Genomic DNA, 26924 nt, shown 5'->3' with positions numbered 1-26924 from the left:
CACCGCCCTATGGGACGCCAAATCACGGCCGGTTGTGATACAGCCTGGATTCAAACCAGGGTGTCTGTAGTGACGCCTCTAGCACTGAGATGCAGTGCCTTAGACCGCTACGCCACTCGGGAGCCCCAAATGCCAGCTAAGCCCCCGGTCTGTGCTCTACGCAGGAGCTCTTAGTGCTCTCTCCCAACACACACACCTCCCTCTTTCTCTTCCTCTCTCTTTCTGCCACACTCCCATGCTTGGGGAACAGGGCTCAACCGGTGGTGGTAGGAGAAGCGGGACTGGAGTGTTTAGTGCTGTCGTCACTGCGCCTGATCGTTTGACCCTGGGAGAAAGTTCTGCCACAGGGGGAAATATGTGGCGGAAACCGAGGGGCTGGAACAGAGAGAATAGGCGAGGGATACCGCGAGCGTGAGAACTGCGGCTCAGGCTTTGACCATTCAGCTACTGGACGACAGTGAGTATGATGTGAGCCTATATGTAAGTTAGTGTAAGTTAGTATGTGTGGGGAAAAAATGTGTGTGTCTGTGTGTGTATGAGTGTATGTATGTAAGAATGTGGGTGAAGTGATAAGCCTCCTAACAAATTCCCATATCGTTGTGACATCACATCACCTTGAGTTACATGTGCATTAAAGGGGTCCGACCTCCATTTCCTCCTTACTAAGTGGTGATACTTACAAACAACACTTAGACTAGGGAACACAATATGAACTGAATTACAATCTGGTTGTGTGTGACCACAAATATCATTAACATTTTGTTATGCTATGACTCAACCTGGGTATTCATTTCAGATTGTCCCTCGTCGATATGTTACGAATTACAATTCGTATGATATGTTACGAATATGCAACGCTACCAATTCCAATTTGTTGTGGCTAACGCTAACGTTAGGTACAGTAGGAGGCTAACGTTAGCGAGGCTAGGGCTTGGGGGTTATGGATAGGGTTAGAGATAATGTTACGCATGGGGTTAAGGATAGCGTTAAGGTTAGGGAATGCTCGAAGCGAGGCCTAATGGCTCAGTAATTGCTTTGTTCAGTGATTATCAAAAGCACTTTAATGAGTTTAGTTAATTGTGACATACGCAGGGCATGGGAGGAGTTCAGATAGCTTTTCAGAAAGAAACAAACTGGGCAACGCAGGCCTATTCAACTAGAGCCTCAATTCCCAGCAACAGACAAAGGCAGACCGGGTGAGGCTCATTATAGTGAACCAGACTGACCCAGACACACACACACATAGGAGACATATGGGTGACACAAACACAAAAGGGGGAAACACAAACACACACTTACGTCTGCATATGCCAGGGGCAGGTGTGTCAAGTCGGGCTGGATAGGATATGGAACAATATTCAATATTTAATCCCCTGTTATCTGCCCGTGTGACAGAGACCTACTTCCTGTTGCGAAGCTATTTCAAACGAATTAAAGACGGTATTAATCCAGAGACAGAGTGACTACTCCACTCCTAATAACCAGTAGACACACACTGCATTATCCACAGCCTTACCAGCTGTTTAGTCAGGCTCTACTCTTTTTAATAGATGTTCTAATGTGCAAGACTAAAAATAACTGTTCTCAGAACGTTAAAATGTTGTTTTCCTTGTAGCTGAAAAAAACGGTATACATGCCACACTAAATTTGTGGTTTTGATTTGTTTTTTGGGGGGAGGGCCATGAACCCAATCACTATTATACATGGAGTGTACAAAACATTAACACCTGCTCTTTCCATGACCTAGACTTACCAGGTGAATCAAATCAAATTGTATTTGTCACATGCGCCGAATACAACAGTGAAATGCTTACTTACAAGCCCTTAACCAACAATGCAGTTTTAAGAAAATACCTTCAAAAAAAAGTAAGAGATAAGAATAACAAATCATTAAGGAGGAGCAGTAAATAACAATAGTGGGTTCTTTTTACAGGGGGTACCAGTACAGAGTCAATGTGCGGGGGCACCGGTGTCGAGGTAATTGAGGTAATATGTACATAATATGTACATGACTATGCATAGATAATAACAGAGAGTAGCAGCAGTGGTGTGGAGAGGGGGAGGGGGGCAATGCAAATAGTCTGGGTAGCCATTAAATTAGTCTTATGGCTTGGGGGTAGAAGCTGTTTAGAAGCCTCTTGGACCTAGACTTGGCGCTCCGGTACCGCTTGCCGTGCGGTAGCAGAGAGAACAGTGAATCATATCATAAGGTGAATGCACCAATTTGTAAGTCGCTCTGGATAAGAGCGTCTGCTAAATGACTTAAATGTAAAATGTAAATGTAACAGTCTATGACTAGGGTGGCTGGAGTCTGACAATTTTTAGGGCCTTCCTCTGACACCGCCTGGTATAGAGGTCCTGGATGGCAGGAAGCTTGGCCCCTGTGATGTACTGGTCCGTTTGCATCACCCTCTGTAGTGCCTTGCAGTCGGAGGCCGGGCAGTTGCCATACCAGGCAGTGATGCAACCCGTCAGGATGCTCTCGATGGTGCAGCTGTAAAACCTTTTGAGGATCTGAAGACCCATGACAAATCTTTTCAGTCTCCTGAGGGGGAATAGGTTTTGTCGTGCCCTCTTCACGACTGTCTTGGTGTGCTTGGACCATGTTAGTTTGTTGGTGATGTGGACACCAAGGAACTTGAAGCTCTCAACCTGCTCCACTGCAGCCCCGTCGATGAGAATGGGGGCATGCTCGGTCCTCCTCTTCCTGTAGTCCACAATCATCTCATTTGTCTTGATCACATTGAGGGAAAGGTTGTTGTCCTTGTCCTTGTGTATCAAGAACGGTCCACCACCCAAAGGACATCCAGCCAACTTAACAACTCTGGGAAGCAACTCAATATTAGGAAATCGTCCTTAATGTTTTGTCCAACACATCCATGTTGCCGTCGTTATTCCAATTTGGCACAATGAGACAATTATATTTTAAGCGCATCAAATCAGCAGTTATAATCTTAATTGCTACGTCTGTAAAAGTAATCACATTCATCATAAGGTACTCTTTGCACTGAGCCAAACTATTTGTACTGAACACCAAGTAACCATGGTCTTCCATGAAATGTCAACTGAAAAAGTGAGAGAAAACCACACATTCTGTATCTCTGTTACTAAGCAAGCATAGTATCACTGAGCACGCATGATCTCACGTGAAGGAAACTGTGGGCGTCCATTGTGAGGTACCTGTACTTCACCTCATGATCCTCTTGCGCTGTTAGGTCAGATGAGACCTTCCAAACACACGAGTCAGACACAGACTAATTCTCACCCTGAACCTTATAACTACACTGAGCAGCGTGTGCATGTGTACACTTAAGCCACAGGTGGCATCTAAACACACTGTCATTTAAACAGAAAATAGTAAACAGTAAAATATATTAAAGTAAGATTCTATGACAGTAAAGTTGAGAGCAGTAAAGTTGTGTGACTAATCCAGGTCCTGACTGCTGAGAGCATGAAGGAGCGTGACTGACACTCAGCGGACAGTCATGGGCAGAGCGATCTGATAAATGGACCTAGCAACAAATGATTAGCCTGGGTGCCAGTCTGTTTCTGCTCTCTTGTCAACTCCATATGGAAATGTCATGCCAAACATGTTTAGCGTGGCAAGGAGTGGAATAGCTAAACAGACTGGTACCCAGGCTAACAATTGACTGGCACTGGCACTGGCCCCGGGCTAATCAAACCACAGTCGTTTAATGTGATCAACAACATAAAACACAACAAACATGAAAGGATTACCGGAAGGAGTGGTTCATTACTCAACATTAGTCATAATGAATTACGGTAAATTACACAAATTGCCTTGTTTTGGTATAATACATAGGCCTAATAAACGTCAGAGAAAGGAAACTATATAGGATTTAAAAGTGGATTATATGAGGAGCCCAAAAAAGCTTTCAGGCAATGAGGGCACTTAGCGGACACTGAGGTGGGGTTTAACGAGAGAGGCTGCAGTGAAAGTCATGTTACCGGGCAGGTTACCATAACTGCCTTGGCAGAATGCTGTTAGGAGTGACCAAAGAGGGACCAAATAGTTTGTAGCAGTGGTTCCCAACAAGGGGGAATCGGACCCCTGGGGGTACTTGGCCTATCCACAGGGGGTACTTGAGAAGACTCATGAGACCCTAGTCCTACTGGTAAAATGCACAACGGGGTACTTCAGGGGTACTCAGGGCAGACAAAATTCAGTTGGTAGTACAGTAACCGAAAAAGGTTGGGAACCACTGGTTTATAGTATTAGAAGGTGGACCAGAGGTGAATGCCAGGATGTAAACAAAGGGGAAACGATTGTCAACTAGTGCTGGACTAACTGTATTGGAAAACAAAAATAATGAATCACTAAAGCTTTTTTGGATTCTGGTTAGCTAAATGCTGCCAATAATGATTTGCACATAATACAGAATGTAACATCCTGTCTGCTAGATTAAGTTATACAAATTGAACACTGCCATTTTGTGTTGCTGCTGGTTTCTGTGGGTTGCAGTTGTGGCTGAGAGACTGGAGGCTCAGGAGGCCAGAGGAAGATGCTGAACCCATGGGGGCTGTTCCTCTGCCAGCTGGCAATAAACACGTCTTACCATGTCATAAAAGGTAGGCCAGAGTTCAATCAAACTCTCACTGTGGGGAATAGCGGTCTCGCTTCTTCAGTCGCCTCAACAGGGTTTTAGTAAATTAACCACTTAAACCAAAACCGCAATGCTACTTATGGCTGAAACGCTAATGTACATAAGTCATTGAAATGTCATTGAGGTAATAGAATTGTAGAGCCATTGACCCCAAATCTGTGTTTGTTGATTGACAGCCAGCCTCTGCCTGGGTGGGTCAGACATCTTTGCGACGGTGAGCGAGAACCGCCCCGTAGGAGAGTTCATTGCGAACCTCAGCATCGCCGGGGACCCTACAGGAGTCAATAGCATCCGCTTGTGCCTCACCGGAGAGAACGCCAATTGGTTCTACCTAGAAGGGAGAACCATCAGGCTAAACTCATCCATTTTAAGAGTCCTGGATCGAGAGGTAATAAGACATCACGCTGTTGCTGTCCTTCTGTTTTAAGTCTTATGCCAGAAAACCAGGTTTGATTGAATAGGACACATTAATATCTTTGACAGTTCATACTTACATACATACGCCATAATTAACAGCGTTTTCTCTCCAAGCGCCAGGGATCTGTTTTGATGGCAGCATTAACATGTTATGAAGATGACATAATACAGGTAAGCCATCTCAACTAGGCCTACAACATGTTATTCACAACCTGGAAATTAGAATGTGAACTGACTCAAAACTAAGGAGAGGAAATGCCTAAACGGAATTTCTGAAACTACTGTTTTCTACCTCTAGAGTGAATACAGGGTCATGGTTGAGATCCTGAACGAAAACGATAACAAACCAAGGTTCCTTGAGAAGACTATACAACCGCGTTACATAAGTGAGGTAAAGATACATCACACTTTGATAATATAATCTTGTGTTTCAGATGCATAATGACAGGTCTTCTGTATTTCATCAATCCTCAGCTCACTGCAGTCAACTCTGTAGTCTTCACCGTCAAGGCCATCGATGCTGATGGAGACACCATCACCTACATCATCGACAGAGCCTCGGTATGGTACCATGAGATTGAATTTACAGAGAATCATAATGGGACAGTGTGTGATAGGATTTAGAGAGTAGGAAGAGTTAATTAACCGCAGTTAAAGTGAATTTTTACCAATAAAAACACCTAGCTCTCTAGTAGGCACTTCACCACAGTGCTGAATCCTGTTGTCATGTTCCTGTTTATTTCAAACAATGACCCAATATATCCACTTATAGCGACAATCCAACATCTACTCAAATTAATTATATTTTAAATGCTCCTATACCTCCTAACCTTGCTGATTACACCTCTGTGTCAATTGCTCGGGTAGACCATCTGTGCACTAATTTAATTCATTTCCATTTTTCATTCATTTCCATGTTCTCTCTCATCCCAGCCTGATGCCAGCTACTTCAGGATAGACCTGCCCAACAGTGGTAAAGTAATCCTGGACAAGCCATTGGACTATGAGACCAAAACCAAGCTGCAGCTAGTCATCTACGCTGTGGTAAGACCTGCTACTTATCAGACCTGGATTCAAATAGTATTTGTTTTCTTTCAAATACTTTGAGCGTTTTGATTGAGCCTGTCTGAGGTCCCAGATGGACGGGGTTGCACTCCTTGGACTATTTCAATGGGCTCATTGAGTCAGACATGCTCAATCAAGCACAGCTGAAGTATTTGAAAGAAAACAAATACCATTTGAACCCATGTCTGCTACTAATCCCCTTTTTCATTAATCAACAAGAACACATTGAGGCCAGAGGCCAATAATTATGAAAGCCAGAGGCTATTACTGTGCCACTCCCTGCCTTGTCATATAATATAATTATAATCTGAAGATATGTAATCTATTACTATGCCACGGCCTGACATTATAATCTACTCAACTATTTATGAGTAAAGCCATCCTGAAACACTTTGTGGAGAGAAACGGATCATAAATAGTTACAATGCATCTTGCAGGCAGCATCATTCGCTAACCTAAAATCTCAAATGCTGAGGAAGGACGTGGCTGGGCTGAATACCGGTCTCCTGACCATGTCTATGTCTTCCCTTACGGAAAAACCACATGAATTTCACGTGAACTCGTGTGATCAAATGTGATTTAATGTGAAGTTAATATGACAACATGTGAAGCAACGTGACATAAAACTACGTGACAACATGTGAAGCAACATGACATAAAACTACGTGACAACATGTGAAGCAACATGACATAAAACTACGTGACAACATGTGAAGCAACATGACATAAAACTACGTGACAACATGTGAAGCAACATGACATAAAACTATGTGACAACATGTGAAGCAACATGACATAAAACTACGTGACAACATGTGAAGCAACATGACATAAAACTACGTGACAACATGTGAAGCAACATGACATAAAACTACGTGACAACATGTGAAGCAACATGACATAAAACTACATGACAACATGTGAAGCAACATGACATAAAACTACGTGACAACATGTGAAGCAACATGACATAAAACTACGTGACAACATGTGAAGCAACATGACATAAAACTACATGACAACATGTGAAGCAACATGACATAAAACTACGTGACAACATGTGAAGCAACATGACATAAAACTACGTGACAACATGTGAAGCAACATGACATAAAACTACATGACAACATGTGAAGCAACATGACATAAAACTACCTGACAACATGTGAAGCAACATGACATAAAACTACATGACAACATGTGAAGCAACATGACATAAAACTACGTGACTACATGTGAAGCAACATGACATAAAACTACGTGACAACATGTGAAGCAACATGACATAAAACTACGTGACAACATGTGAAGCAACATGACATAAAACTACATGACAACATGTGAAGCAACATGACATAAAACTACATGACAACATGTGAAGCAACATGACATAAAACTACATGACAACATGTGAAGCAACATGACATAAAACTACATGACAACATGTGAAGCAACATGACATAAAACTACGTGACTACATGTGAAGCAACATGACATAAAACTACATGACTACATGTGAAGCAACATGACATAAAACTACATGACAACATGTGAAGCAACATGACATAAAACTACGTGACAACATGTGAAGCAACATGACATAAAACTACATGACAACATGTGAAGCAACATGACATAAAACTACGTGACAACATGTGAAGCAACATGACATACAACTACGTGACAACATGTGAAGCAACATGACATACAACTACATGACAACATGTGAAGCAACATGACATAAAACTACATGACAACATGTGAAGCAACATGACATAAAACTACATGACAACATGTGAAGCAACATGACATAAAACTACATGACAACATGTGAAGCAACATGACATAAAACTACGTGACAACATGTGAAGCAACATGACATAAAACTACGTGACAACATGTGAAGCAACATGACATAAAACTACGTGACAACATGTGAAGCAACATGACATACAACTACATGACAACATGTGAAGCAACATGACATAAAACTACATGACAACATGTGAAGCAACATGACATAAAACTACATGACAACATGTGAAGCAACATGACATACAACTACGTGACAACATGTGAAGCAACATGGAAGAACATGATCTCATGTGAAATTAATGTGAAATAAATGTGACAACATGGGGATGAATGCAATACCATGACACTACACGTGACAACATTTCAGCACATATGAACGCCCAGGTGTGAAATGTAATTTAGAACACTTTACTTTGAAAGGCATAATTTACATTAATTACATTTAAGCAGTCATGGTCACCTGCAGGTTTTGTGTAGTTCCCGGTTTGTTGCAGGGACATCCCCAAAGACGTTTTTAAGACGTTCTTAGAACGTTGTGTAATGGTCCTGTAGGTTTTCGTCTAGCTGCGGTGAAAATACAGTAAGATCTACAACTAGTTACTGTATTTCTTTTAGCTAAATCCATGTGTTAATGTTAAAGGACAGTATGCTGATTACTTAGGACTCAACCTCACTTGAGTTAACTAAGATTTTAACTAACAACCTCTTGGTTGCTAGCTACCTGAAGTTCCCGCTGTGCCACCAGGTCTGTGGATATAATGGAGACTGGCAAGAATACATTCCTGCAATTTGCCGAAAGTTGCGGTAAAAATAAATAAATATTCACAACAACTTGGTGTTATTTCTATAAAATGACAGTATGCTGCTGTATTCGGATTTCACTTACTGTAACATTTTGTACTGTGATCACAAATAAAAGTATTAAATGGGATTTGAACTCATAACCTTTTGGTCACTAGCAACATGAAATGTCCTGCTACAGTGCAGCTACACCACCAGATCTGTGACTGTGAAAGAGCTATGGCCACAGACTTATTGACAAGAATGTATCTCTGTACTTTGCTAAAAGCTGCCCAGAATCAAGTAAATAATTGTCTGATTATCACCACTAAGGTAATATCAACGTAAAACGAACAGTGCTCAAGGACACTTGACGTAGAGTATACAATAATTATTTGAACTTGCAACCTCTTGGTTGGGAGTACATCAATGTTTCTGTAGTACCACGAGGTTCATACTTATTCAGACTACTAAGGATATGGTTAGGGTACAGTGTTGTTACCTGGAGTACAAAAATGTCAGAAGGTACACTTGACAGGTACACATATGAACTCACATGGTACAGTTAGGTACCTTGTAGGTATAATTGGAAAGGTTTCTACCCAATATTTTGAATGTAAGGTACGATCATTACCCATCATCAGCGCTTTGATGGGTGGGGGCAATGTACTGCTGGGATTCATTAGCATATTTGGGGGCTTGGTCAAATATAATGGGTAATTGTGCCAACCATCAGTGGAATTGTTGTAGCAGTTGAAGTGTTTGATGGTTATGCAGGTACATGTAAAGCAACTGTGTTAATACTTTCTGTTCTGCAAATGTTGGAAAAGAATGTCAGTAATCAGATGCACTGTGAGGAGGTTATTGTGCATTTTCCAGTAACTTAATGGCAAGTTGTTGATGTGAATTTGTCATTTCTTAACTGTAAACTACTTAAGTTATAGGAAAAGTCGCAGTAACTTACTGGCAACATGTTGCCTATAACCTACAGGACACTTGCTGCCACTAGCATCCTTGCCAGTTACCTACTGTGCCATTACTGACTCTTCTGTTGACAACATGCACATCACTTGCTGACTGGCAGCATACTTTAACAGCGGCAGCCTATCAGAAGATTGCAGGCGTGGCTTATTGGAGGCGTGGCTTTTTGAGGGGGTCTTCCAAAAAAGGGAATGTCATCCCAGTTAATGTGCTCTGTTCATTAACATTAAGCTTGTACACGGTCAGTTCTGCAGCCTTGTTAAATGCTGACATAAGTGCATGTGATTCCAAAGCACCATAAGAGATTTAACTCACAATGTAATACTCACTTTCCTATCAGACTATCAGGTCAGTGAGTGTGATGGATTAGCTACAGTAAATTACTGGGAATCTTACAATAACCCACTTGTAACTAGTTAACAGTAAGTTATTGAAAATTAAACGTTAACTTAATGTTTACCAGCTGCCATTAAGCTAGTGGATATGCATAGTAACCTCAACCTCTACCGGATATGTGTTCCCCCCGGTTGAGCTAACGTAGGCTAATGTGATTAGCATGAGGTTGTAACAAAAAAATATCCCAGGCCTGCCCAAGTGTGGGCAGAAATCTTAAATTCCTGTTCATCTAACTGCACTGTCCAATTTACAGTAGCTATTACAGTGGAAGAATACCATGCTATTGTTTGAGAGTGCACAATTATGAACTTGAAAATGTATTTGTGATACAACATTTTGAACAGATATGCAATGGTTCATTGGATCAGTCTAAAACTGTGCACATACACTGCTGCCATCTAGTGGCCAAAATATAAGTTGCGCCTGGGCTGTAATAATACATTATGGCTGTTCTCTTGCATTTCAAAGATGGTATAAAAAAATACAAAAAAAGCGTTTTTTTCTTTGTATTATCTTTTACCAGATCTAATGTGATATATTCTCCTACATTAAGTTCACATTTCCATAAACTTCAAAGTGTTTCCTTTCAAATGGTATCAATATGCATATCCTTACTTCAGTATCCTGAGCTACAGGCAGTTAGATTTGGGTATGTCATTTTTGGTGAAAATTGAAAAAAAGGGTCAGATCCTGAACAGGTTTTAACAGCGCATCTCTTGATTGTCACATGTTCTTACAAAGATTGACATTTCACATGTGAAAACGTGTTTTAGAAACACCAGTTATTCTGACTATTCTCACATCTTTGATTTAATTTACTTATTCCAGCAATTTGAGGGTTTTCTGTATAGTTGTCTAATGTTGGTGGGGTATATTATTCTGCTTTAATGTTACTCCTGAATCACTAAGATAAAAATACAGTCAAGAAAAGCGATTATATTTAACAAGGTTGGGATTTAATTTGAAGTCCAATGTGTAGCAATACAGTCGAAATCAGTTACTGACAGACATTGTGACGTAGCCGGAAGAATGATGTGAACCAAGGGGTTGCGAGTCAAAATCACAGGGAAGTACATGTTGAATGATAATTACTGTATAAATAAACATCCACAATGTAGTAATGTTTGTCAAAGTGTGTCAAATATGTAAGTTGAAAACACCATGTTAAAAGTGCTGTGTGTAACATGACTCAGTTCGATTCTCAGAATATTTTTTATAACAAAGGGGTAGGCAAAGGGCAGGTCGAGGGCAGGCATAATCCAAGGCAGATTCAAATCAGGAACAGGACGGCAGGCAGGCTCAGGGTCAGGACAGGCAGAACCGGGAAGACTAGAAAAGAAAAACTTGAGAACAGGAGAAACGTGAAACACGCTGACAAAACAAGACAAACTGGCAACAGACAAACAGAAAACAGGTGTAAATACACAGGGGATAATGAAAAAAAAAATAGAAGACACCTGGTGGGGGGTGGAGACAAGCACAAGACAGGTGAACAGATCAGGCTGTGACTGTGTGCATCATAATGACTCATTGTTTGCAGGGCATCATCACCTGTGAAATCTCATGTGAACATTTTTATCCACATGTGAAAAGGTTATGTGATCGCGTGAAAATCCACAAGAAACTTAAATGTGAAATATATAAACACCTGTGAAGTGTTCCAAAAACACATGGTTTCACATGTGCAAAACATGTAAAAATTGCTGTTTTCCACATGTGAAATCATGTTGTTTTTCCGTAAGGGTTTGCTCTCAGTCTTGCTAGGTTGAAGAGTTTCCCATTATATTGGGTATCATTACTGAAGCTTAGATAAAATAATAATAAATTTCCTTCTCCAGGAAACCAACACCAAGGAGTGGTACAACACTTCCGCCTCTCTGACTGTGAACGTGGAGGACAGGGACGACCATTACCCTCAGTTCCTACCGTGCACACCCATCTCCCAGGACCACAACCACACGGTTGTCTGCACCAACCCCATCTACGTGGTCAACATCACAGAAAAGGACCAGGTGATGACTACTGCTTAGTACTTTCATTGTAGAATTCAAATTTTATGGATGTGCATACCGCATGCAATATTGTTTATTTTTGTATTAAACCTTAATATATTAACCAGGAATAGAAACTTGAAGTTATAAATCTCTTTTGCGAGGGCAAACTGTCAGGAGTCAAGATTGAACAATTGATTGATTAAACAATCCATGTGGATTCTAAGATGCAGTAATTCTCTTGTTTCAGGACATATTACTGAATTTCTCTCCTGGTCCAATTCATGCCGAAGATGGAGACAGAAGCCTTGATACGCCTTTGCTCTACTCCATTCTCTCAGGTGTGGGCCTACCTAATAGTGTCTGCTTAATCCATAGGTCGCCAGTAGGCAATTTCAAGGCCTATTGAGAGGCCAGTAGACTGCTCTAATATTTCTATTTTGAAAGGATTGCATTGCAGCCTTACACTTGAAGTCAGATGTTTACATACACCTTAGCCAAATACATTTAAACTCAGTTTCACAATTCCTGACATTTAATCCTAGTAAAAAAATCCCTGTCTTAGGTCAGTTAGGATCACCACTTTATTTTAAGAATGTCAAATGTCAAAATAATAGTAGAGCGAATTATTTTTCAGCTTTTATTTCTTTCATCACATTCCCAGTGGGTCAGAAGTTTACATACACTCAATTAGTATTTGGTAGCATTGCCTTTAAATTGTTTAACTTGGGTCAAACTTTTCGGGTAGCCTTCCACAAGCTTCCCACAATAAGTTGGGTAAATTTTGGCACATTCCTCCTGACAGAGCTGGTGTAACTGAGTCAGGTTTGTAGGCCTCCTTACTCACACACGCTTTTTCAGTTCTGCCCACAAATGTTCTATAGGATTGAGGTCAGGGTTTTGTGATGGCCACTCCAATACCTTGACTTTGTTGTCCTTAAGCCATTTTGCCACAACTTTGGAAGTATGCTTGGGGTCATTGTCCATTTGGAAGACCCATTTGCGACCAAGCTTTAACTTCCTGACTGATGTCTTGAGATGTTGCTTCAATATATCCATATAATTTTCTTACCTCATGATGCCATCTATTTTGTGAAGTGCACCAGTCCCTTCTGCAGCAAAGCACCCCGACAACATGATGCTGCCACCCCCGTGCTTCACGGTTGGGATGGTGTTCTTCGGCTTACAAGTCTCACCCTTTTTCCTCCAAACACAACAATGGTCATTATGGCCAAATAGTTCTATTTTTGTTTCATCAGACCAGTGGACATTTCTCCAAAAAGTACGATCTTTGTCCCCATGTAAAGTTGCAAACCGTAGTCTGGCTTTTTTATGGCGGTTTTGGAGCAGTGGCTTCTTCCTTGCTGAGACGCATTTCAGGTTATGTTGATATAGGACTCGTTTTACTGTGGATATAGATACTTTTTTACGCGTTTCCTCCAGCATCTTCACAAGGTCCTTGGCTGTTGTTCTGGGATTGATTTGCACTTTTCGCACCAAAGTATGTTCATCTCTAGGAAACAGAACGCGTCTCCTTCCTGAGAGGTATGATGGCTGCATGGTCTTGGCTGATTTCTTTTGATTTTCCCATGGATGTCAAGCAAAGAGGCAATGAGTTTGAAGGTAGGCCTTGAAATACATCCACAGGTACACCTCCAATTGACTCAAATGATGTCAATTCGCCTATCAGAAGCTTCTAAAGCCATGACATCATTTTCTGGAATTTTCCAAGTTGTTAAAATGCACAGTCAACTTGGTGTATGTACACTTCTGACCCACTGGAATTGTGATACAGTGAATTATAAGTGAAATAATCTGTCTGTAAACAATTGTTGGAAAAATTACTTGTGTCATGCACAAAGGAGATGTCCTAACCGACTTGCAAAAACTATCATTTGTTAACAAGAAATTTGTGGAGTGGTTGAAAAACAAGTTTTAATGACTCTTACCTAAGTGTATGTAAACTTCAACTGTATATGGTCATTCTGTGTGGCATCCCGTGGCCTGTGTATTTACCTGGAACACATGTGCCTCAGGTGCAGACAAAAACAGGTTTCAGATTGACAAACAAACAGCAGAGATCACATTGACAAGACGGGTGGAAAACAGACATCTGACACCTATACTCCGACTACGCATCATGGTAAGAAAATCTTGATTGAAACAATGATAAAAGCACTAGTATCAGTAGCATGCCTTATCAAAAAGCCACAAAAGACAATAAGTCCAATACTAAGAGCCTTTTAAAATCTAATTTGGTAACCGAATAGATCTGAAAAAGGATCTTCCTGGACTGTTTGACATTGAAAACACCAATCAATCATCTACAGGCATCTCAGCTGAATGACCCAAAGAAGTACAGTGTGGCGACAGCGCTGGTCCGGGTGCTAGCAGAGAACCGGTTCCCTCCCCTCTTTAACAGAACCACGTACAAGGGCTTCATCATCGAGAGCTCCAGCCCTGCCACGCTAGTCTCCACCTATGGGAACGAGGTGCTTCTCATCCAAGCCATAGACCAGGACTTTGTAGATGTAAGCGGTGGGATAATATGTGTGTCTGACTAAATTTAGTTCGTTTAAAGGGATAATAAACAAACGTTTTTTCATCCCATGGTTCTTGGTACATCCTGTCTTGCTTCACCTTCCCTCCATTTGCAGGGGGTGAATCCAAAAATGCATTATTCTCTCCAGCCCACACTAGCCACCACTGGACTGTACCACATCACCGAGGAAGGGGTTATCATCGCTAAGACTGACCGCCTACGACCCTTTGACAGGCACATCCTAGAGGTAAGGTCATAATCGGACAAATATATACTGAACAAAAATATAAAACACAACATGCAACAATTTCAAAGTTTATTAAGTTACAATTCATATGACAAAATCAGTCAATTTAAATAAAAACATTAGAGCCTAATCTATTGATTTCACATGACTGGGAATACAGCTATGTATCTGTTGGTAACAGATGCCTTTAAAAAATAGGTAGAGGCGTGGATCAGAAAACCAGTCAGTATCTAGTGTTACCACCATTTGCCTCATGCAGTGCGACACATCTCCTTCGCATAAAGTTGATCAGGCTGTTGGATTGGGGCCTGTGGAATGTTGTCCCACTCTTCAATGGCTGTGCGAAGTTGCTGGATATTGGCGGAAATTAGAACACTGTCGTACACGTCGATCCAGAGCATTCCAAACATGCTCAATGGGTGACATGTCTGGTGAGTTTGCAGGCCACGGACGAACTGGGAAATTTTCAGCTTCCAGGAATTGTGTACAGATCCTTGCAACATAGGGCTGTGTATTAACATACTGAAACATAAGGTGATAGCAGCGGATGAATGGCACGACAATGGGCCTCAGGACTTCGTCACGATATCGCTTTGCATTCAAATTCCCATAAATAAAATTAAATCGTGTTCGTTGTCCATAGTTTATGACTGCCCATACCATAACCCAACCGCCACCATAGGGCAATCTGTTCACAACGTTGACATCAGCAAACCACTCACCCACACAACGCCATAGACAAATTCTCTAAAAACGGCTTTGGAGAGGGCTTATAGTCGAGAAATGAACATTAAATTCTCTGGCAACAGCTCTGGTGGACATTCTTGCAGTCAGCATGCCAATTGCACACTCCCTCAAAACATCTGTGGCATTGTGTTACAAAACTGCACATTTTAGAGTGGCCTTTATTGCCCTGCACAAAGTGCACCTGTGTATTGATCGTGCTGTTTAATCAGCTTCTTGATATGCCAGACCTGTCATGTGGATGGCAAAGGAGAAATGCTCACTAAGAGGGATATAAACAAATTTGTGCACAACATTTGAGAGAAATTAACTTTGTGGGTATGGAACATTTCTGGGATATTTTATTTCAGCACATGAAACATGGGACCAACACTTTAAATGTTGCATTTATATATTTTTTTCAGTGTAAAAAGCCAGATGAGTTTGTTAAACAGGGACAGTTGGTTTTACTAGTCGTCCCTGGCTAACTGTATAGCTAGGTTAGGCCAATAAGTGGTCCAGTAGTAATACAACTGTAGGTAACACACACACATTAAAATTAGCTTCACTTAAGATTAGGGTTAGAAATACACAGAATCCTTTTTGGGCTCCGAATCTACACTGCCCTATCAAGCTAAAAGGCAGTAACTGCTCATAGCGTGGAACTGAGAAATATTGCTTTTATTTACCTTGGTTTCACAGTAACTTAATGTCATTTTTGCTACATTAAATACATGCTTAATCACGTGGACAAGTATCCTGCCTCTATGGTGTTTTGTTTTGGAGAAAATGGGGGTCATGTTAGCAGTAACTCATTTTAGACCAAATGAGCAGTTACTGCCTTTTTGCTTGGTAGGGCAGTACAGTTCTCTGTAATATCATTATTTATCCTATAGGTGGTCGCTATGGATGAGGAATCAGGTGAGGTTGCTAAAGCCTCAGTCGACATAGAGCTGCTACAAAGAAGCCAGCCAAGTAAGTACTCAGCATTGCTGATGCATCAGGGGGGGAAGAGGCTGATGAGGATACAGGAAACCCACGTACAAAGAGAGATCACACACACAGTATCAGCTCTTTGACAGGTAGTGAAAGTCACAATGACAGTACTGTGCACACACACACACAACATAGAGAGCAGATCAGCACTGGTTAATCCACTGTGCTCTCTGAAAGTCAACAAAGAACAATTCCATTTTCTTACGGTGTAGCCTATAGATGCAGGAAAGAAAGTGAACTCGACCAAAACAATGGAAATGCCATGGCAACGCCAGTCACGCGTCCCCAAGAGGGGAAAGATTCAGAATCTCCTCATTGCCCCCCCATCAAAATTAGCCTACATTTAGGCTATGGTATTTCACCCTATTTTGGGGTAAAAATCAGAGTGTAATGCTTGTATGGATGTCAACCCCAGTACATGTTCATGTCATTGTCACCAACCAACTGCATTACACTTAAACACAGCTTCAAGTAGCACCACCAATTTCTATATGGCTAGCTATGTTACGAACGGCAGTTAACAGAACTCTTCTCTAACCCCTAAATTGACTATTTCTAAATATTATGCCGCGAAAACAGCCAAACATACTGTATCTAACTCGGATTTTAGTAACCACATTGTGGGCCTATTAGAAAACAAAAATCATGATGATTTGACATACATCCACTTTGTAAAATCAGATTCTTGGAATGTGCGCAAATGACGGCGTACTTTCCCCACGGTCTGATTTCTTTACAGCGGAGTCCGAAATGATTGACACCTTTGATGTGTCAAAGACGAGCAAAAATGACTGTATAAAATATAGAATTGAAAAACGGAGCTACAGTATATTGCATGCTCCCAAATGTTTATAAAAATTATTTGATACTAATAAAATTGCTCAGAGAAATATATTTTGTTTAACAAGTAATAAAATATATATTTTTTAAGGTAGGGGTCAAAATTATTGACACGCTGTTTTCAATACCTTACATTGCGAGGATAACGGAACTGAGCCTTTTACTAAAACACATTGGGAGGGATCTTAGACCATTCCTCGATACAGAATCCTTCCAGATCCTTGATATTCTTGGTATGTGCTTATAGACTGCCCTCTTCAATTCAAACCACAGTTTTCCAATGTACTTTAAGTCCGGAGACTAAGATGGCCATTGCAAAATGTTGATTTTGTGGCCGATAAACCATTTCTTTGTGGATTTTAATGTGTGGTTGAAGTTATTGTCTTGCTGGAAGATCCACTTAGATTCTCCCAGTTCACCCCCCTCTCTCCCCTTCCATACACTGTCAATCATGCTACTCCTGACAACATGGACACGCCCCTCTCTCCCGTTCTATGCACTGTCAATCACGCTACTCCTGACAACATGGACACAATATGATGAGTTAAACCAGGCAACTGGCTGCTCGAACTTCCCAGAATGTATTTTCTCCCCATTCAAAGAACTGTAGACATAGACTGCTTACAAAACAGACAAACTTTCTCTTCAACTGGGCTTCAGGAACAAAGTCTGGATGAATGAGTAAGACTCTGCAGGGCTATGAGCATGAGCCGTTGCAAAGTGAAAATGGACCAGTTGTGTGAGCTGCTGGACTTCATACGCTAACCCGCCTCTCCTATCCCTCCATAGTTCCATGGACACCTTTCAGAGACATGGATGTGAGGATAGCTGGCGGTATCATGGGTGGGATGCTGCTGCTGTTAGTGACCACCCTGTTCCTGCTGATCCGATGGGCCAAGAGGAGGAGGAGGAGACAGAGACAAAACCCAGCCGGACGAGGGGCTGTCGCCCTGGGGAAACACCTCAAAGTGGTAAGGGCTGCTCCATGCACACATAACACACACTACTGTATACACACACACAGGGGCAACTAAAGCACGCGCACAAGTGAAATATATATTGAATGACCATTTTCTGGCCAGTGGCGACTGAATGAATGAATGATAAGGAATGGCAAGGATACATACAGTATAAGCATGCAAAAACATGTAAACCCACTGACTATTACAATCAAACACAATCAAGCAACTAAGGATAGTATGCTTATACAAGCCTAATCTAAGCTAAATGTGTCATTAACCAGGTTTCCATCCAACCTTTTTATGCAAGTAAAGTACATGTCAGATATGAAATGTCACGACAGGCCTGATGGAAACTTTCCAATTTTCGACAAAACAAAATACGCTAGATAAAGTGGGATTTTTTGTGTCGGGAAAATTTATTATGCGATAAATGGCGGTGGAAACGCCTTTAAGCGCAAATATTGATATAATAACCATCATATTCAAGTAAACTTGGGAGTCACGAGATCCTCCAACTACGACTCGGGAAATCATGTGGTTTATTAGGCTACTGATGAAATAAATGATGATGAACTTCACAGGGTGGTGAAAGTGCATGGTGATCTTGATGCTCCTTTCCAATAAATATAGAGGGTCTGATTCTGGTGACATGATGATCGATGCTTGACTGCCATTTGACAAATAAAAACATCCATAATAATCTCATCATGTAGACTAGCCTACCCGCACTGTATCTGCGAGCTGTTGGCTAGAGCGCACGTGCCAATATCATAGTAAGCACATTTGCGATTTAACGCAACCGTTTTAGTGACTAAATTATATCGGATTTTTATCCGCAAAACGTCAATTTGGTGGAAACAATGGTGGGAAAATGCACATATTTTCTTTATACAGGTTTTAAAATCTGTCGCCAATAGGATGGAAACCTACCTACTGTCTAATCTAAACTAATCGACCACTTATCTAAACTACAGAGTAATCCATGGCAAAAATACATTGAGACTAATATATCTTTTTTTAAACATGTCTGTAACGCCATATCAACCACAACCTTTGAGCTCTGACTCCTAAACCAGTGGTCGGCACTACAAGTTAAAACTCAGCATATCAGACCCTCTTTCCTTCCTCCCCTCCTCACTCTACGCTCCTGACGTCTCTTTTCACTAACGCTGTTTATGTAGAGCTTAAGGTGGGTTCCAGATGGTGAGTTTTCATGCATGCATTGCTTTGACGTACGCACTAGAGTGATGTTGTGACAGTGAGACGGTGTAATGTGTGTTAGATGCGTACATGTGATGCACTTCCATTGCATAATTATGCAAATGAAAGTATGGCACCTGTGGTTATACTGTGATGTTGCGGTTCTGCTTTGTTTTTTTGTATGTAAATGTTACACATTGGTGATATGTAACAACAGTAACACATGTAACATAATAGCTCCAAAAGTATTGGTACAGTGACATTTTTGTTGTTTTGTCTCTGTATTCCAGCACTTTGGATTTCAAATGATACAATGACTAGGAGGTTAAATTGTAGACTGTCAGCTTTCATTTTGCACCATTTTAGGGGACCAAACTATTGGGACAAATTCACTTATGAGTATTAAAGTAGTAAAGTTAAGTGGTCCCATATTCATAGCACACAATGATTACAGAACTAGCACTTACGCAGAAGGTACGGTTGGTCAGAGTGACTCTGTTATGGTTGCGTTTTAGATTTTTTTGTGCCCAATAGAGTCCATTTTATTGTAAATGAGAAATGAATGTTTATAAACATTTGATGTGGATGCTACCATGATTATGGATTATCCTGAATGAATCGCGAATAATGATGGGTGAGAAAGTTAGACGCACAAATATCATACCCCCAAGACATGCTAATACAATAACAGAGGAGGTTAGCATTTTCTGGTGGGTATGATATCTATGCCTCTGTACCTTGCTCACGCATCATTACTCATGATTCATTCAGGATTATCCCTAATCATGGTAGCACGAAGCCAAAACAAAAACTGTGTCACTGTCAATACTTCTTGGAGCTCACTGTATGTAATAGTATTGCATATGTAATTATTTTGAGTTTGATGATGAGGTGAAATACTGACCCGCTTATGTTTTGCATCGTAGACTGAAGACGATTTATGGTCAGTACCCAACCCCATATGTAAGGGGAATATCATAGATTCAGTCATAGAATAGATCTAGTATCTATCTCGATGGATTTAGTATGCTAATGTGTTGTGCTTTGAATATTTCGAAAACGGAGTGGCTGCGTGACCAGATTCTCTGACCAACCGTACCTTCTGCGTATGTGCTAGTTCGGCTGGCCAGAGGTGAAACAGGCTACTCTGGCGAATTTCAATGATGTGCGGTCTATCATATCGTTTGGTGTTTGGTGTTGCATGACCATGCAATGTTATGTAGCCTAAATGCATTTGGTTTCACACCACATTTAGGATAAGGATATTTGCGCACTGCTCATGTATGTGCTACTGCGTTATCCTTAGTTACAACAGACAGAGAAGGTTGAAGCTACACGTCATTCATGTCGTCTTAAATTAGCCTACAAAATATATACGCTGCTGGATTTTTATTTCAGCTGTTCAGAAATGTGTGCGTAAAGTAACACATGGACAAAATGTTGTTTAGCTGTGGGGAAGAGGCATCCTGGGGGGTGGTGTATGGGTGTGGAGGGGCGGTTTGATCTGGTCGCGCAGCCTCTGCTTTTCAGAAAACACTGTCAAAATGTGCTGAATTTGAAACACTGCTTGTCCATGATTGTCCAATGTACTTCTGAAATTCTGAACAACACCAATGAGACTTTTGAACGGACAAGGACAACACTGCATCAGTTGGAACGTAACAAGTCACAAAACAACCATTTCACCTCAAAGCAACCCTCTAAATGCCCCTTCTTTCCGTGATTGACAGGTAAACTCGGGCCGGCCCATGATCCCCCTGGCCGAGGAGGTCTCCTACCAGAACGAAGGGTTCAGCATAGACTATGAGGCCTCGGGAGGTTCCGGAAGCCTCCTTGGGAGACATGGGGTCTACACCAGGAAACAGTCGCTGATCCCGCCACCGCCACGCTGCCACAGCAGCCTTCCAGACTGCGGCTCCAGTACCGTAACAGGCGACATGCTGCCTATACTGGTGATGCCAGAGCCCCTGGTTAAATACCTCACTCCCTCCCTCGTCTCTAATGGCAGGAAAGGTGACAGCACCATCAGCACAGGGGCTGTGACAAAAGACGAGAAGGAGAGGAATAAGCAGAGGGATATGGAGAAAGAGGAGGAGATGGAATGGGAGAAGCAGTGGGAACGCGCTGTTGGCACAAAAGAGAAGAGAAATTCTGAGGGGGAAAGGACGGATAAGTCGAGAGATGTTTTGAGTGCTTCTAGTGAGACCGCAGATGTAAGCGAGGCCTCTGAGGACCAAACAAACCCAGAAAAGCCTCAGAGCCAAAGGATGAAAACACACCAAATCAGAGAACCCAAAGACGGGCACAAAAGCACTTCTGAAGAGTCGTCTGAGGCAGAAAAATCAATATTAGACAATGCACTCTGATCGGTCTTTCAGACGATTATGACACAGCCTCTGAGGACGACCAGGTCCCGTTACTCCAGTATCAGGACGTCGAGCGGGGAAATGCAGCGCAAGGGCTCAGCGAAACAAACCAGCGATCAAGCAAACAGATGACCAAGTAACCCACATATGCACCATTCAGACTCACACTCTGGGCTTCAGACTCACACTCTGGGCTTCAGACTCACACTCTGGGCTTCAGACTCACACTCTGGGCTATAGACTCACATTGAAGATACAAAATAACTAACGATTTATTTATTTAAAAATAAAACTGACATTATGGAGCCAAACGAACTCTGTACAGAGACAAAAATGTATATGAATTGTTTTTTCTCTCTCCAATTCCATATGATTATGTTGGGCCTAAATGAGCTCAACGACTGTTCAGGTCTTGATTGAGTAAATGGACGTATGTAAATCTGAGACCAAAAACATGTGTTTTCTGAAAAACTGTGTGGGACCAGCCTTAATGCGAATGAAGCCATTCTGTATCGCTTTAATTTGCAGTGTTGAAGGACTAGTATTTCAGGAATTAAAGTCATAATGTAAGCGCAATGCAATGTAACTACAGTGTTGGGGAAGCAACTCTGAAAATATAGTTTACCCAAGCTATCAATTACTTCACACTGGAAGAAGTTAAGCTACACTAAAAAAGTTACCCCGAAGAAAAATATAGTTACTTAGCTAAAGTCAACTACTTAGTTAGAAATGATCATATCTAAATCTGAAATGTCATAGACTACATATTGCAAGAACAGATCACTCTGGAGTCAGATGTTAAACAATGTGTAGTGAGAATTAGGCACACAAAATGTGTTTCGAGTGAGAATTAGGCAGATCTGATGCCAAAAAAGAAATTCACCTATATTTTCTTTTCTTATTGCAACAAAGTAGTGTGTAGTTCCAGTAGTTAGCTACATGGCAAAAAAGGTAATTAACTACTGAAAACACTACCAAGATTATAATTTTGTTCAACTACCACCAAGGTACTGCAACATTTAATTAAATGACTAGTTAAACTACATATAGTTCACTATTCCCCAACACTGTAACTATAGTGTACAGTGATTATGTGGCGTCACTAGTGTTTGCTATAGAGTGTAAACTGAAGTTTCATACTGTAGAGGGACACACGAGACAGTGTTGTTTTTAAAACAATGGTTCAAGCCCACTTGAATGATGTGTAAACACATTTTGTGATTTCAGTAACTGTTTCAAAATGATGTTGTTTTCTTATGAATAACCGGAAGGAATGGATGTAGTCTATGTGCAGCTATGATACAATGATATTGGGTGTCTATATAATTATGACATTTGTATTCATGTATAATTGTAGCTAATAATCACTCGCTAAAAACTACAACCCTCATCCTAAACATAAAAGCAAACTTTCAATCACTGAGAAGAGTTAGGTTATATTAGCTTCCTGGCTTGTAATTGCCCTTGGGCTTCCTGAATCACATGTCCTGTCTGCCAAGAGGCTCAGCAGCAGCCATGTTGACATCCACGAGCCTGAACGATTGGACGAGCAGCGCTACGTGCAGAAAGACTTCCCTAACAATAGCCAATAGGGGGTGGAGAATGTCCCTGACAGCCCATGAGACGTTGACGAGACACCTGGCCGTGGGCTGGAGGGCGTGGCTAAACCGTGCCCCGAACAGAGGTGTGATGATCCACTACGACTTGTCCCACTATCAACACCTGTGTGCACACAGGTAGAGACAGGTGAACTAAATGCAACCAGAATATAGGTAATGTAGACTTAATAGAGTATATTTTTAAATAACTGAATTCTAGTTATTAATCTGAATATACCCATGCACATCATTATCCCTTGGAGAGCAACTTTACCTTGATGACATACTGTGTGATGAAGCTGAGCAGCTCTATGATGAAGGCAGTAGCCAGGCTGAAGTGGAAGCTGATGGTCTGGTAGATTCCACGCCAACAGCTTATTCCCCATGCAGAGACAAAATAAACTTCAACAAGAAGGTCAATTTAAATATGGATAATGAGCAAAGTGTGGCAAGAAAGGTGTGCCACTACCTGAGCAGGGAATGGTCACAGGCATCGCCATCCTCTGGGGTCATACTCTCTGTGATGGGGTAACATGCACAGGTCTGTGAAACAAAAATCTCTAATACCTTATTAATAATAAATCAATAAATGTAATACTCAGTGTGCACAACCAAACAATGCCTGAGTCTACATGGTTTGCAAGGGGCTGTGCGCTGCTGTGTGCTTGCTTACGCGTCCTCCATGTGGTTGATGGCTGTCCTCTCACCTGCTGCCTCTCTGTCTGTCCCCAGGAATTGCATGAACCCTGTCATCCTCTCTAGACTCCTTAGAGAGGAGGAACACACATCTCTCACACCACTCTGGACTGCTTTTGATTGTGATTCATGTTCAGTTATTATGTCTGTATGACATGTATATACTGTAGTACTCTCTCTTAGAAGCACTGTTGCCTTTAGAGATGTATTATCTAAGGAAGCTGCCTATATGTAATGCCAAAATAAACTGTACTGGTGCTGCAAATACTGTGAATCATGAGTAGAGTAGGAGTGTTTGGTGCAATATAATGAAATGGAAGGGAGATAATACTGTGCAACTTCATTCATTTGATCCCCAGTGTCCCTTTTATAGAGGTTTAGGGGTGGAACAGACATTAGCACTGCAAGACATTAGACATTAGTATTGTAAGTACTCGCTGCTGTATTGCCATCTAGGGTCCTTCATGGTGTCCAGTTTCAGGAGAAGATGCTGGAGTTTGTCCTTTTTCAGAGAGAGATCTATCAGAGAAAAATAAAATACATTAACTTTAGCTAAATGCAAAGCAAACATTAACTAGGCCTACATTTGGAAGATAGATTCTGAATAATTTTGCATCCTAGACAGTAAAAGGCCTATTACTTAGGGTCATGCTCTGATTACTACCACATGCTGTGAAAAACATGATTCGGGTACATTAGTATCAACAAATCCACCCAGTGCTTTTCCCCTTTGCCCTGTCAAAGACCTCTGACATGGCGTTCCTTTGGGGCCCTGAGGTGGGAACCGGCCTGCTGTTTAAGACAGATACTCATGGCTGCTGGGGGGATTGTTGGAAGTGGAGGGTCCGACATCATTATCATTCCCGTTGGTGCTACAGCCCTCTATGAAAACATACACAAAGATTTTTACTCAAGTGATGTTTTGTTTTGCCCCCAGGAAAGTCCTAGTCAGTGGTTTCTGATTGAACTGGACACTCAGCCAAGAGATACAATCTAGTGTTTGGAATATAAGGAGTGTCTCACCATGATCAATGGACCGGAAGTTATCATCGATGACTTTATAATTCTCTGCCCTGTGGCTTTTGTTGTGATTGGTGGAGGTGACATTTACAGGTGTGCTTGGACCTATACCTGAGAGATGTCAAATCTGCCCTGAGACAGAGGCAATACCCAGAGGTAATCACCTGCTTTTGACAGTTGTTAGGCCTAAATTAACATTATGTAATCCATTCAATCATCACTCGCCTGCAGTATTTTTTGTACCTATCACGTGTTATACAAATTCAGTGCTCTCTTTTACCAAGGTTGAGAGTGTTCTCCCAAGGCTGTGACGGTGGGATGCAATGCCATGACACCAGCCCTGCCTCCACGTACTGACGAACACTGCGGATCACCCTCTCAGTGGAACATCTGCAAAAACACATAAAACCATAGTGTTGCGCTCATTATCCAGTTATCCAATTAGTGGCAGAATAAAAACAACCGATAACAATCTCCAGTTTATAGTGGGTAAAATACAAAGCAAGTTAAGCCATGGCTTTGATGTTGGGTGTTGGCTGTCATAGAAGGCTACAAACTACAAAACATTCCCCTCTCTCCACTGGGATTCTCTGCCTCTAACCCTATTACAGGGGCTGAGTCACTGGCTTACTGGTGCTCTTTCATGCCGTCCCTAGGAGGGGTGCGTCACTTGAGTGGGTTGAGTCACTGACGTGATCTTCCTGTCTGGGTTGGCCCCGACCCCCCCTTGGGTTGTGCCGTGGTGGAGATCTTTGTGGGCTATACTCGGCCTTGTCTCAGGATGGTAAGTTGGTGGTTGAAGATATCCCTCTAGTGGTGTGGGGGCTGTGCTTTGGCAAAGTGGGTGGGGTTATATCCTTCCTGTTTGGCCCTGTCCAGGGGTATCATCGGATGGGGCCACAGTGTCTCCTGACCCCTCCTGTCTCAGCCTCCAGTATTTATGCTGCAGTAGTTTGTGTCGGGGGGCTAGGGTCAGTTTGTTATATCTGGAGTACTTCTCCTGTCTTATCCGGTGTCCTGTGTGAATTTAAGTATGCTCTCTCTAATTCTCTCTTTCTTTCTCTCTCTCGGAGGACCTGAGCCCTAGGACCATGCCTCAGGACTACCTGGCATGATGACTCCTTGCTGTCCCCAGTCCACCTGGCCGTGCTGCTGCTCCAGTTTCAACTGTTCAGCCTGCGGCTATGGAACCCTGACCTGTTCACCGGACGTGCTACCTGTCCCAGATCTGCTGTTTTCAACTCTCTAGAAACCGCAGGAGCGGTAGAGATACTCTTAATGATCGGCTATGAAAAGCCAACTGGCATTTACTCCTTAGGTGCTATTATTTGACCATGCTGGTCATTTATGAACATTTGAACATCTTGGCCATGTTCTGTTATAATCTCCACCCGGCACAGCCAGAAGAGGACTGGCCACCCCTCATAGCCTGGTTCCTCTCTAGGTTTCTTCCTAGGTTTTGGCCTTTCTAGGGAGTTTTTCCTAGCCACCGTGCTTCTACACCTGCATTGCTTGCTGTTTGGGGTTTTAGGCTGGGTTTCTGTACAGCACTTTGATATATCAGCTGATGTAAGAAGGGCTATATAAATACATTTGATTTGATTTGATAAACAGTTGGCAGTGATTTATGTGTATTGTGCCAGTAGTTACATGGTAACAGCTAC

General features: G+C 41.8%; 1 protein-coding gene across 1 annotated transcript; it reads left to right on the top strand.

Moving 5' to 3' along the window:
* The first annotated feature begins 253 nt into the window (after positions 1-253).
* Positions 254-24505, top strand: cdhr5-rs (cadherin-related family member 5, related sequence). Its single transcript, XM_071386373.1, has 15 exons — positions 254-457; positions 4484-4590; positions 4802-5013; positions 5157-5213; positions 5341-5433; positions 5517-5603; positions 5976-6086; positions 11918-12091; positions 12321-12411; positions 14107-14213; positions 14401-14601; positions 14728-14859; positions 16479-16557; positions 18208-18389; positions 21311-24505. Exons 2-15 carry the CDS (start codon positions 4524-4526, stop codon positions 21944-21946), a joined length of 2229 nt encoding a protein of 742 aa, XP_071242474.1. The 5' UTR covers positions 254-457; positions 4484-4523; the 3' UTR covers positions 21947-24505.
* Positions 24506-26924: the final 2419 nt, after the last annotated feature.

The sequence above is a fragment of the Salvelinus alpinus genome, chromosome 37 (assembly GCF_045679555.1).
Source record: "Salvelinus alpinus chromosome 37, SLU_Salpinus.1, whole genome shotgun sequence".
Taxonomy (NCBI): domain Eukaryota; kingdom Metazoa; phylum Chordata; class Actinopteri; order Salmoniformes; family Salmonidae; genus Salvelinus; species Salvelinus alpinus.
This window is presented reverse-complemented; position numbering and strand designations above follow the sequence as displayed.

Bases quoted from the DNA above. Each gene is read 5' to 3' on its own strand.
- cdhr5-rs (XM_071386373.1), top strand. From the start codon at position 4,524: ATGCTGAACCCATGGGGGCTGTTCCTCTGCCAGCTGGCAATAAACACG. The intron at 5,434-5,516 runs GTAAAGATACAT...ATCAATCCTCAG, and splicing joins AACCGCGTTACATAAGTGAG to CTCACTGCAGTCAACTCTGT. The intron at 12,092-12,320 runs GTGATGACTACT...CTCTTGTTTCAG, and splicing joins ACATCACAGAAAAGGACCAG to GACATATTACTGAATTTCTC.